Source organism: Myodes glareolus, chromosome 2, assembly GCF_982192425.1.
Source record: "Myodes glareolus chromosome 2, mMyoGla1.1, whole genome shotgun sequence".
Taxonomy (NCBI): Eukaryota; Metazoa; Chordata; class Mammalia; order Rodentia; family Cricetidae; genus Myodes; species Myodes glareolus.
In genome coordinates this window covers 37,503,287-37,516,305 of record NC_142027.1, presented here as the reverse complement: position 1 = coordinate 37,516,305, position 13,019 = coordinate 37,503,287, and the positions used below count along the sequence as shown (strand labels likewise).

At 38.7% G+C, this 13,019-nt stretch overlaps 1 protein-coding gene across 3 annotated transcripts in view; it reads left to right on the top strand.

The window, feature by feature from the left end:
* The window catches only part of Pros1 (protein S), a 73,954-nt gene that overhangs the window by 39,152 nt on the left and 21,783 nt on the right, over positions 1-13,019 (top strand). For all 3 annotated transcript variants that reach the window (XM_087899769.1, XM_087899767.1, XM_087899771.1), the window contains 6 exons: positions 570-656; positions 1,862-1,984; positions 2,088-2,219; positions 5,112-5,237; positions 9,298-9,419; positions 11,015-11,130. In XM_087899769.1, the coding sequence (XP_087755895.1) occupies positions 570-656; positions 1,862-1,984; positions 2,088-2,219; positions 5,112-5,237; positions 9,298-9,419; positions 11,015-11,130 (706 nt within the window). The remainder of the gene's footprint in view (positions 1-569; positions 657-1,861; positions 1,985-2,087; positions 2,220-5,111; positions 5,238-9,297; positions 9,420-11,014; positions 11,131-13,019) is intronic.

Here is a 13,019-nt window from a genome sequence, read left to right as displayed (position 1 = left end):
GTCATAGTGTGCATACATGTGTGCATGCACACACACATCAAATAAATATTTTAAAATACATATAAATATGTTCCTCATCTTATCAATGTTGCTTTGATAATATGGTGAATATGTGTTTTGTTTACTTCTGTATATATATATATATATATATATATATATATATTTACACACACACACATATATCACACTATTCATTAGTCACCAAAGTATGTTTACTTTGGTGTTAGATAAACAGTATTAGATAAAATACTGTTTCTCAAGGGAAGAGAAAAACATGCTGTTGGACCATCGATGATAAAAAGACAGTGCATCTTGTTTTGGCTATCTTGTTAACGATGCCTCTTAAAGAATGCCGCGCTACGCTGGGTTCATATGCGTCTTCAGCTTAACTGAGTTCTATTGAAATTTGTACCCCCCAAAAAGGGGGAGATGGAAATTTTAGGGTGGTACGTTGAGTACTAACTCCTGTGACGCCATCAGAACAGAAACACCCCTGCTTTAGGACAGTTTCTACTGGTAGTTCGGGTCAAAGCTGAGGTGACACTGTTGCATCTTTCTTTTTCTCACAGGTTGTCTGGGCACCTTCCGTGCTGGCGCCTTCAGTGCTGCGCGGCAGTCAACTAATGCTTACCCTGACCTCAGGAGCTGTGTCAACGGTAAACTACTATTTAAAAACAAAATCAAACAACGTGTAAGCCGTGGGAAGTAAAATACACTGTGTCTATATAAACTCATGTTTAAATTAAGTATGCGAACCCTTGAAGGAGCCTATGCCAAAGAGAGATGTACTTTTTGAACTGCACATAGGAGGATATTTCTTTCATTTGTAAATGTATCTGTTTTGCATAAAATGAATTTTCCCCTTAACATTTCAGTCGAGGGTTGGTCAGTGACAGTAGGCTTCAGGTTAATGCTGTCAGAAATGTAACTTCAGCATCTTTATTTTGGTTAGAGCTGTGTATGCACAGTATGACCAAATGTTACAGTTTACTAATTGTCAGAAGAGAGCCATATTTGTTTTTTATCATTTGGGCATCAATGATATAAATATGAAAATACGTGTATCAAACCAGCCATTATTCTCTGAAGTCTATACAGGGCCCACGGTGACCACTGATTGTTGTGCTCATTACTTTTCATTTCGGCACCACATTTTCCTGCAGCTCATTCGCCAGTGTTTGAAAACCATTATTTCGCAGATTTGAATAGGACTTCTACTTATTTAAGGCAGGAAGGTCCCTTTTAAAAACTCTGTCATATTCCAAATTGGAATTGCCAAATTGTATTGTTGTCTCACAGAGAATAGCTTGGTTGGTCTGTCCTCCTCATGGAATTGTTATAAGACTCAAGTCAAGAGACGTATTCGCCAGTCTTGGTGGTGCCTGCCATTAATCCTAGCACTTGGGAGTCAGACTTTTCTGTGAGTTCGAAGCCAGCCTGGCCTACAGAGTGAGTTCAAAGACAGCCAGGACTTTATAGTGAGGTCTGTCTCACTTTTTCTTCTCTTCTTTTCTTTTTTCTTTTTTCAGTTAGTGTCTTATACAGCACAGTCTGGCCTTGAACTGACTCTATATGCAAAGATGACCTTGAATTAGTGATCACCCTTTCTCTACTTTCTGAGTGCTGGGATTACAGACATGAGCCACCCCATTAGGTGTATGCAGTGTTGGGGATCAAGCGCAGGGTTTTGTGAAGGCTAGCTAGTCAATCACTCTCCCAACTGAATTGCATCCCAAGGCTGGTAGTTTGAAAGAATGCATCATAGTCTTATTGGTTATAGGCATGTAGTTGTACTTTTCCATTCCTGCTATTCTCTTTTCTTGCCTGAGGTCAAAATTAAATGGAAGTCTGTTTCCTTCAGCCATCCCAAACCAATGTGATCCCATGCCATGCAATGAAGATGGGTTTCTGAGCTGCAAAGATGGCCAGGCAGCTTTCACGTGCATCTGTAAACCAGGATGGCAAGGAGACAAGTGTCAGTTTGGTATGTATGAAAAACCCTTGCACCCTGGCTTTTCTGGGTTGACCGCATGACAGATTATCTGAAGGTGGTATTTCATTAAAAATACTTTATTTTCCCAATGTAGATGTAAACGAATGTAAAGATCCCTTAAATGCAAATGGAGGCTGCAGCCAGATTTGCAACAACACTCCTGGAAGTTACCACTGCTCTTGCAGAAGTGGCTTTGCAATGCTTTCTAATAAAAAAGACTGCAAAGGTAAGAACACAGACGTGGAGTAAAAATGCATTCAGTGTTGGATGCCATAGCTCAGGAAGAGGAATTTCCTTGGGAAACTCCTGGAAAACACTCTGGTCAGAAAGTACTTATTGTAAATGTGCCACTATGTCTTGGACTCCATTTTAGTTTAAATTGCCAATAGCAGGGGTATTTTATTTACTTCTTGCGTGTGCACATATACAATTGCATGCTTCAAGAATTTGTTTAGTGATAAATAGGGGTGATTAAAGCACTTCATTGGAAATACAGGCTTCAGTGCTATGCATGTTACAAAAACGTTGTTTGTCCTGTTTTCAGAATCAGCTACTATCCTATTGTTCCATAAGATAAACAGCAGCTACACAAGGAAATCTGCAAATCTTAGGAACACCACTCTTATATTTATCTTTGTTATTCAAAAATATCTTTCTGGTTTCCAAAATAAATCCTGCATTTTGCACCCCATTTCCAATGCCGGGTTTGAGAAAGGTGAAGAATCTCCACTTTTCATTCTCTTTACACACTGACTATTGCACCCTGGTCTTAAGTATTTTTTCCTAGGGATTTAAATAATCTGTCAGGTTAGCCTTTTATATATGTGTTGCTGTATTTCCTTTGACTTTCTTCATGAATCTTTGTCTTTCAACATTTTCCCATATCCTCCTTGCACACACTGCTTCATTGGACTGAGTGAATTGCCATAAGATACCTATAAGTATCCCTGCTAGGTGAATGGATGGTTAAAGCCAGACTTCTGAGCCTGCGGCGAAATCTTGCCACAAAGCAGAAACCCTTTAAAAAGGATTTTGTGCCTCTTCCTAAGAGGTTAAAAATTCAGTAGGGTAAGTGTGAAGTTTCCTTGTGTAAGCCTTACAAAATCCCCAGTCTGAATTCATATTTAAGGAATTTTCTGTCTGCTTGGTAGTAGTCAGCATTGTGTAGTTCAATACAGGGTAATTTAAATCCCGTGGAATGAAGCAGAAATGAAATGCACTTAGTAACAGCCTCTTCCAAGCTATTATGCAATTTATGACTGTATATTTTCCTTATCTGTCTATTCGAATGTTGAGTTTGACTATTAGAGTAGGCACATCATTAGAAAAGTCATTAAGATGTTATAATTCGGGGCTGGAGAGATGGCTCAGAGGTTAAGAGCATTGGCTGCTCTTCCAGGGGTCCTGAGTTCAGTTCCCAGCAACCACATGGTGGCTCAGAACCATCTGTAATGAGATCTGGTGCCCTCTTCTGGCATCCAAGCATACATGCAGACAGAAGACTGTATACATAATAAATAGATTTAAATAAAGATTTTTTTTTTAAAAAAAAGATGTTATAATTCAGGACATATAAATAGGTAGTATCCATTCCTACTTTAACAATTAAATACTTGAATAATCTATTCTTTCTTCCAATTTTGTGAATGTTCTTCATATTCACATAGGATTAATACATGCCTGTATGATTATAAAAATATATATTTTTTAAAAAATATTGTTCAGTGTTGAAGTGCTTGCTTAGCATGTGGAAGCGCTGGGTACATTTCTCCGTGTCCCAACAACCAACAAAATGTTTCTGAAGACCAGAATGCATGCCTTCCATTCTTTCTTTGCATAGGAATTTGTCTGTTGTATACAGAATATACAGAAAAATATGTAGAAAGCTATTACAGTAAGAACTTGGCCTGGTGTGGATATACATGGACTCAGGTTAGCAGTTACTGACCAGATATGAAAGTCTAAAGCCTCTTCAGGCATTAGAGTGGAGACAGAATCACCATGTCACTGTGCTGTATGTAAATCAAGTTATCTATGTATTTTCCTACAAATATGCCTAAAGCCAAGTAATTTAAGAAATGTGTTTTTATTTTCTTCTAAAAGTGTGGACTTTTAAAAAGCTTTTTGATGGTTTTTTCAATCAACTGAGGATTTATATTAAGTTGTAAAAAATATTATAGATTTCAAGTATTTGCATTTTTCCTCATTAGTAATATTTGCATAATTCTTGTATAATTTCACCCTTCAAACACTGGCATTGACTCATTTAGGATGAAGAAACATTCCCTTACCATAGGGATTAATTCCATTATTTGGGAACAAGTTATTTGAAACAGAGCAATGTCTTCATCTATTCATCTCCCAGGATAAACTTTCAATTTTCAAAGTTGGAAATCATTTGCCTTTCTCCTTGATCCACATGACGAAAGCTGAGCAATAATTGCATCCTTGCAGAACTGTGTCTCACTGTTACTGTTTGCTTGAAAGTGCCACCCACCACCTCCTGGCAAACCATCTTTTGCTTCCCACTACACTGCATAGTGCAACAAATACATCTGAAATTTCTAGAGTATTAACCTAATAATAAAAGAGACTAAAATAATTTCAGTTTTTGAAAAACTTTTAGACTTAAATCAGTCCCACCTTAAATGTAAATCACTCTTGTAGGTAATGTGGGTAAAAATATTAGATATTTGTCTACTTTCAAATAAAGATATAAAGCAAATGAATTTGCACTTGTTGAATAATTGTAATGAAAAGTTAAGTGAATCTACATTTACAACCAATTTCAGAAATACAAATTTAGGAATACATTTAAGAATGTTAAGAACATAGTTGGCCTCTTCTTTCACGTGTTTTTAGACTTCACCCTGGTAGGTAAGAAAATGACTAAATCCCTTTCATTTTCTTACCTACTTGAAAAGGAATGTTAGTGAAATTTCCCATGAATTCCTATAAAAATCATTTCTAGGAAACTAAAACACGGTGATAGATTTACTACTTTGCTGTTCCAAGTGTTTCTTTACTGTTGGGAAAATTCTGCCGAATTGATTTTATTTGTAGATGTGGACGAGTGCTCTCTGAAGTTGAGTGTTTGACACATTGATTTTATTTGTAGATATGGACGAGTGCTCTCTGAAGCCAAGTGTTTGTGGCACAGCTGTGTGCAAGAACATCCCAGGAGACTTTGAATGTGAATGTCCTGAGGGCTACAGATATGATCCCTCATCAAAGTCTTGTAAAGGTAGAATGATGATGGCATCTCTGCTTGTGGTAGGGAGGGTGGGTTGGAAACCTGGGTTAATATTAGAAAAACCATCTCTTTGGCTCATCTCTGATGTAGCTTGGTTGATTTGGTGATTGTTGGCTTCCTTATGGAGTAGAAGTATCAAGTAAGACCCATAATCTTTGGGTTTATTTATTATTCATGCCATTTAACCCATTAAACTTCATAAAAACTAGAGACTCCCTTTGTTATAATAGCAAAATTAACACATTTTAATAGCCTGTAGGTAACATTGAAGCTTTTTAATTTGAAAGGAAAAACTTATATAGACAAAGAAAAATGACACATGCTTTAATTGTGGGACTGAAAACATGGGCCTAACTATTAACCTTAGGTTTCATTCCAAATATTTGTTTCAGTAACATTCTGTGAATGTAGAGGTGACTTTAAAATAGGCATTTGGTATTGGAGAGATGGCTCTGCAGTTAGGAGCACTTTGCAGCTCTTGCAGAGGATCTGGATTCAGTTCCCAGAGGCCATCTCATTTGGCTCACAACCACCTGTCACTCCAGTTCTAGGGGATCCGACAGCCTCTGCTAGCCTCCTCTGACACCTGCACATACTTGGTGTACATATATGTACGCAGGCACATATGCATACAAAATAAAGTCAAGAATAAAAGGAAAACAAGGTCTCTGGAGCTCTAGAAAACTAAGGGCTACTACTTTATGGTGCCAAGACCCCTTAAGGATGCATGGTGTCGGCTTGGATGCCTTGGCTAGCTTAAATGCATTATTCCTGTTTTGTCTTAGATTTCAGATCATCATATATGAATTATGTCATATATTCCTTTAAATATTTCAAAATTTCCAGCTGAATTAGCATCATGCCAAAACTAATAACATCAGCGATGGAGCATGCTGTGTACTTGTGACCATTGTGAAGCAGAAGCTCAGTGACACAGCTCTGCAGCCTTCACATCCCAGTTGTCTGTTTCCAAAGCTTTGTCATCACCCCAAACAGAAACTGCTAAGCAGAAAACAGCAGCTTTCTCTTAATGGTTTCCTTACAACAGATAATCCCTGCTATTATAATAAACCTTTCTGTCTTTGAATCTATGTAAATGGATGATCATTTTTTTCTAATTATTTATAGTATGCTGTTGAAATGTTTTCCTTCACCCTATCCCCACAATCACCTATTTCTACTTTCCATTATCCCCCATTGCCATTATTAGGAAACTTAGGAATTCTCAGATTCATTGAAACAGAGACAAGCAGAGTCCTTGATTAAAACAGAGGCTTCCTACGTTCAAGTGATCTGAACAAAGGAGTTGGGGCCTTATTGTGGTCACAGTACTTCCATGAAGCAGGCCCTGGTCTTGTTAACTCCAAGGTTGAATCTCATGGACCACAAGGAAGCTACATTTTAGAAAGATTCACAGCTAGGTTTCTCCGAGAATGCAAACTAGCAGAGCTTCTGTGGGGCAGCAGCTGCCCCAGAAATGGGGTACCAGTGAGCTGCTCATTTGGGGGCTTAGTGTAGCACTCATGGCAGAAACTGTTGAGAAATGGGAGGTTAGCGATCTGTCCAGCCCCCTGCCTCCAATACTGGTTTAGCTATCTGTCTAGTCCAGGTATCTAGAATAGTGTTTTGGTCACACCCTCAGAGGTAGCTTCTACGTAGCTGTGTAAAAGAATAGGCAAGATAACAACCACAACAAAACAGATGGAAACTAAAGCTCCCAAACACACTGGCCTTTGTGGTCACCAGCAATGACAAAACCTTCCAACTTCTGGCCAATGATAAGATTGAAAGTCCTTGTTCCTACCCTGCGTGACCGGCCTCTGATATCGTTGTCTGCTCTCATCATTGGTAGCCATTGTCATCATCTAGATTGCAGTTTCATCTGCCAAAGGACAGATTTTTAAATGTTTTATATATGAGTCCATATAGATCTCATTTTAATCCTATATCATACAATTTTAATGCATTTGAAGTATAGCTACCTCTGGAAATGTATTCTAAAGTATTTAAAAGAGCATATATTACATGGTTGTATTAATAAGACCTTCATAAATTTATAATAGGGTGTATTCAATGAGATGTCAAGGACTTTCTGTAGCCCTGAAACTATCTTTAGTGTAGGCATGCTGGTATGATGTGGAGAGTTGGGTGCAGATCAGTTAAAAGACTTCAAATTATGGAATAGCACAGTAAGGTTTGAAAAAAAGAACATTAATTTATGTCATTAAACTTATAACCTATAAATTCTTAATATCACCCATCATGATCAGGACAGATATTCACTATTCAGTATTAATTATGGACATACTTTATAGTGAGAAAAAATAATGAGGACTCTATTTACTCAGAAATTTCAACTGGGGACACATGATAAAATCAACATAGATATTAACATGTGTTATGATATTCATTATAAATTGGTAAGCGAGTAAAATACAGGGACTCTAAAATGTACACCAAAAGACATTAATGTGTTGGGAGATGAAGGACTTCTTTGACAGAAGTAGAGGTAGCTATCTTGTTAAAAACAACACCTCAGTGATGAAGAGACATGAACATGGGAAAGGTTGACTAAGGAAGCACAATCACCAGGGAGGAGGAAATAAGCACATGAGGTCATGCATTGAAGGACATTGAAAGTGGACAATAGTGAAGGTCACGAGCAGGAGCAGATAGCAAATGAATGGGGAGACAGTGCTGCTTAGATAGGTGTGGTAGATGATTGTGTGGACCTGAATTACTACAAAGAAGCTGAAGCCACAAAGGCTGACAGATTGGTTAAAACTGCAGACTATGAAAGGTTCCGATTGTTCCAGGCCCAGAGCCTAACGACAGTTTATCTTGGGCTATCTTAGTCCTCCGAGTAGCTACTCCTTGCCCACCTCTGCCTCAAACTGTCAGACTAAGCATCCTGTCACTAACAAACCAAGAGTCTTTGGAATTTATGAACTTAACAAAGCCCTAGTTTTCAACAAACAAAAGGCAGGTTGTGGAGGACACCTTTAATATCGGCACTAGGGAGGGAGAGGCAGGTGAATCTCTGGAGTTCGAGGTTAGCCTGATCTACAGAGTGAGTTCCAGGACCAGAGAAACACTGTCTTCAAAACAAAACAAAACAAAACAAAATAATAAAAGGTCTGTGCTGAAGAGATGGCTCAGTGATTAAGAGCACTGGCTGCTCTTCCAGAGGCACTTAATTCAATTCCCAGCACCCACACAGTGGCTCACAACCATCTGTAATGGGGTCTGTTGTACTCTTCTATCACACAGGTATATGTGCAATTAGAACACTCATATACATAAATAAATAAATCTTTAAAAAAGGCTGAGAGTTATCAGGTACCATTTGATGGCTGTAACTGAGATTTCTCTACTTTGCTTTATCTACTTAATGCTTTCACCAGTGTATTTAACAATTACCTTGTTTCATGAATTTCTTTGTCATATAAAAATCTTATAGAACTGGTTCCATGTTGGAAACCAGAATTAATGGTAACATAAATCTGTGTTCCTAAGACAGTATTACTCCTATTCAGTTTCAGAATAAACTGTCTTTGAATACAAAAAAAGAGAATATGGCCAGTATTAGTTATTACACTATTATAAAAAGTCAACTTTTTGGTGTTGTCTTTTACTGCATGAACTTTCAGTCAGTTAAAGTCAGCTGTCCCCTCCCTTTCAGTCTCTCTTCCTCCTTGTCTTCATCTTTGTCCTCCTTCCCCTCTAATTTCTTCCCTTCTCCCCTTTCCTTTTACTTTCAAATCAAAGAATTGAAGATGATTTGAATGGAATTCTTATAATCAGAAATGACAGTGGAGACCCTAAATACTTTTCTTCAAGTTGGAAATAATACAATTAGCATAATTACTATGCTATTATTAGTTATTGAAAATTATAAAAATCAATTGGAACATATACATAGAAATTGCCCTTAGAACCCCTAAATTTCTTGGTCAAGTGTTTAGCTATGCTGTCACATCATTTTTTGACTCCTGTGCCTATTGGGTTGGGCATTTAGAAGCTATGAAGGGTTCTTCTGTTTTCACCTCAGATGTGGACGAATGCTCTGAGAACATGTGTGCTCAACTGTGTGTCAACTACCCTGGAGGCTACTCTTGTTACTGTGATGGGAAGAAAGGATTCAGACTTGCCCAAGATCAGAAGAGCTGTGAGGTAAACCTTTTAAATTCAAACTTCTTACCAAGCTGGACTGGTGTAACATGCTTTTAATCCCAGCACCTGAGAGGCAAAGGCAGGAGGATCTCTGAGGCTAGCCTGGTCTACAGAGTGAGTTCCAGAACAGCCAGAGCTACAAAGAGAAATGAAAAGAAAGTAAAAACTAAATGAACAAACAAAAAGCTTACCGCTTTTCTTCAGTGTGATACCCATGTACCTCTTGGTGCTTCAGTGAAAAGTGTTAATCTTCACTGAAAAAATTCAGTCGAAACAGAACACAATGTGGAAGATAGGTGAGTTTATTGTAGAATAGGGAAGCATACTCTTAAAGGCTGACAGTTCTCAGTGGCCAGAGAAAATTCTGCAAGTGGCTGTCAAGGAATGAGAGTAAAGAACATTCCCACCAGGTGAGAGTGGGCATAACCTACTGTTATGCCCATATGCATTTAGTCGTCTTCTTCTTCTTCCTCTTCCTCTTCCTCTTCCTCTTCCTCTTCCTCTTCCTCTTCTTCTTCTTCTTCTTCTTCTTCTTCTTCTCGCCCTCGTCCTCCTCCTCTTCTTCTCGTCCTCCTCCTCCTCCTCCTCCTCCTCCTCCTCCTCCTCTTCTTCTTCTTCTTCTTCTTCTTCTTCTTCTTCTTCTTCTTCTCGCCCTCGTCCTCCTCCTCTTCTTCTCGTCCTCCTCCTCCTCCTCCTCCTCCTCCTCCTCCTCCTCCTCTTCTTCTTCTTCTTCTTCTTCTTCTTCTCATCCTTCTCCTCCTCCGCCTCCTCCTCCTCCACCTCCTCTTCACCTTCTCCTCCTCCTTCTTTTTCTTTTTCTATCATCTCCAGAACAGACAGCTTTCCTGAGTGCCATTTTCCTTCCCAGATGATTCTCACTTGACAGGGCAGTTGTTATGCCTTTGTTCTTTATCAGAAAGCCTCCAACAAGGTTGTTATCCATTAAGAAGTGTTGGGATCCTGGAACAGGTTTAGATAGCTATCAAGTAATAACCCTTCTGCAATTCCCTGTGGCCTGTCTCCTCCCAGTCTCAGATAGAGAACTCAGGTCTCATTTATTTCTCTCACCAGTAATTAAAGCCTGGAAATTCTAGTCTTTGGTTTTACAAGGGATTGATTATGAAGAAGGAACAAATACTTGATAAAAAGATCACGTGACTTTGAATGATTTTTATGTAAATTTCTTAGAGACTGGGATGCTAATTTAGGTTTATTCCCTGCTGAGATGTCAGTGTTCTCTTGAGTATTTAGATAGCACATTTTTGCTTACAATATTTTTTCTTAATAACTAAATGAATAATTTCAGATATAATTATTGCAAGACATTGTATAGTTTATTAACAACATATGTGTTGGAACTTGAAGAAAAAGTTTGTACTTAGCACTGAGGTATGTGAAAGAAATAATAAAGATAATTTATAGCCATGCTCACATATTTTTTGGAGGCTTTATGGATGGGTTTTGCAAGGAAATGGAAGATATTCATTATTGTTTGCAAAGACATTGTGATGTGAGGTTGTTTCACAGGGTATTTTGGGAAATAGAGAGAGAAGAGAAACTGCAGACAATAATCCATACATTTTGTTTCCCTCCAGGGCATTCCAGTGTGCCTTCCGTTGAACCTTGATAAAAATTATGAGTTATTATACTTGGCTGAGCAGTTTGCAGGCGTCGTCTTATATCTGAAATTTCGTTTGCCGGAAATCACCAGGTGAGGAACCAACGTAGGTGGTAATTCCTGCAGATTAATTATACAAGGAGTAAAAAGAAGGCAGCTGTAGGCAGCTGTAGGCTTGCTATCAATCTGATAACATGGATATTACCATTTTGGTGAAGTTCACACATGTAATTTTTACACTAAATCCTTTTCAAATTCACCAAGGCTGACTTTCCCAAAGCAAGATTTCTTTTCCCCATCATTTTCCATTTCCCAGTGATTACATATTTACCAAGAAGCTGGCAAAGTAGATCTAACCTACTTAACAAAAATTTAACCCTTTTTTTTACACACTATAAAATCTAAGTGAAATTGTCAGTGTATCGATGGAGTGTCACTACATTGAAAACTAATAAGGAAAATTAGCAAGATGGTTCAAGTAGTATTTTAAAGAAACGGTTACTTAGTTTGGCAATTTGAATACCTTTTTAAATTTATTTTTTATTTTTTTTTTTATTAAAAATTTCCACCTCCTCCCCTACCCTCCCCCCACTCTCCCTCACCCTCCTTCTCCAGGCCAAAGAGCAGTCAGGGTTCCCTACCTTATGGGAAGTCCAAGGTCCTCCCCACTTCCCCTAGGTCCAGGAAGGTGGGCATCCAAACAGGCAAGGCTCCCACAAAGCCCGTCCATGCAGAAGAATCAAAGCCCAGCGCCATTGTCCTCGACTTCTCAGTCAGCGTCCACCATCAGCCACATTCAGAGAGTCCAGTTTGATCACATGCTCCATCAGTTCCAGTCCAACTGGCCTTGGTGATCTCACATTAGATCAGTCCCACCACCTCAGCGGGTGAACGCACCCCTCGTGGTCCTGACTTCCTTGTTCATGTTCTCCCTCCTTCTGCTCCTCATTAGGACTTTGGGAGCTCAGTCCAGTGCTCCAATGTGGGTCTCTGTCTCTATCTCCATCCATCACCAGATGAAGGTTCTATGGTAATATGCAAGATATTCATCAGTGTGGCTATAAGACAAGGCCAGTTCAGGCACCCTTTCCTCTGCTGCTCAAGGAACAAGCTGGGGACATCTCCTTGGATACCTGGGAACCCCTCTAGAGTCAAGTCTCTTGCCAACCCTAAAATTGTTCCCTTAATTAAGATATATACTTCCCTGCTCCCACATCCACCCATCCTTCATCCCAACCATCCCATTTCCCTCAAGCTCTCCCCATCTTCCCCTTCTCCCTTCTCTGAAGCCCGGGGGTGGGGGTGAGGTGGGAATACCTAAGCTTTTCCCCTGTAGTTCGACTGACTTTAGGAAACGTGTTTCTGTTTGTGCTTCTCATTCATGATTCTTACTGTTCATTTTTCTCATTGCATACATGCTGCAACTAGAAGCAGTAAATAATAATTTCGATGTAATAAAGAGAAGGGAAAATTATTTGAAGTTAAGTTTCGAGGCTAACTTTTAAAATCGATTAATTAAATAAGCATGCATGTTTAGAATTTAATTAAACATGGATCATTCACTAATCAACTTAACTGAATGTGTAGAAGTCTTATCACAGAAGCACCCTGAAAGTTATTCTAAGATTCACTGAAGTGAGTATGTTTCATGGACATCCCATTTCTCTTAATATCTGGTTTTGCCATAAGCATCTCTGGACAAACACTATTTCCATCTGATGAGACTTACGCCATTCTTCACGATAACAACGGTGAGGATGAGGGAGAAAAGTGTTGCCATTTATCTTTATTTACTTCCACACTATTTATTTCTTTATGTCAACTCATTCTAACTTGGTACCTAGTGCTGGATCAGATTTAGCAAACCAATTTCCCCAGTATTCCTTAGTTTCCTCATTGATTTATTTACTTTACGCTTGCGGAAGTGTAGTATCTTTTAAACATTCCATATTAAATGCACAGCTTGATGAATATTTATAAAG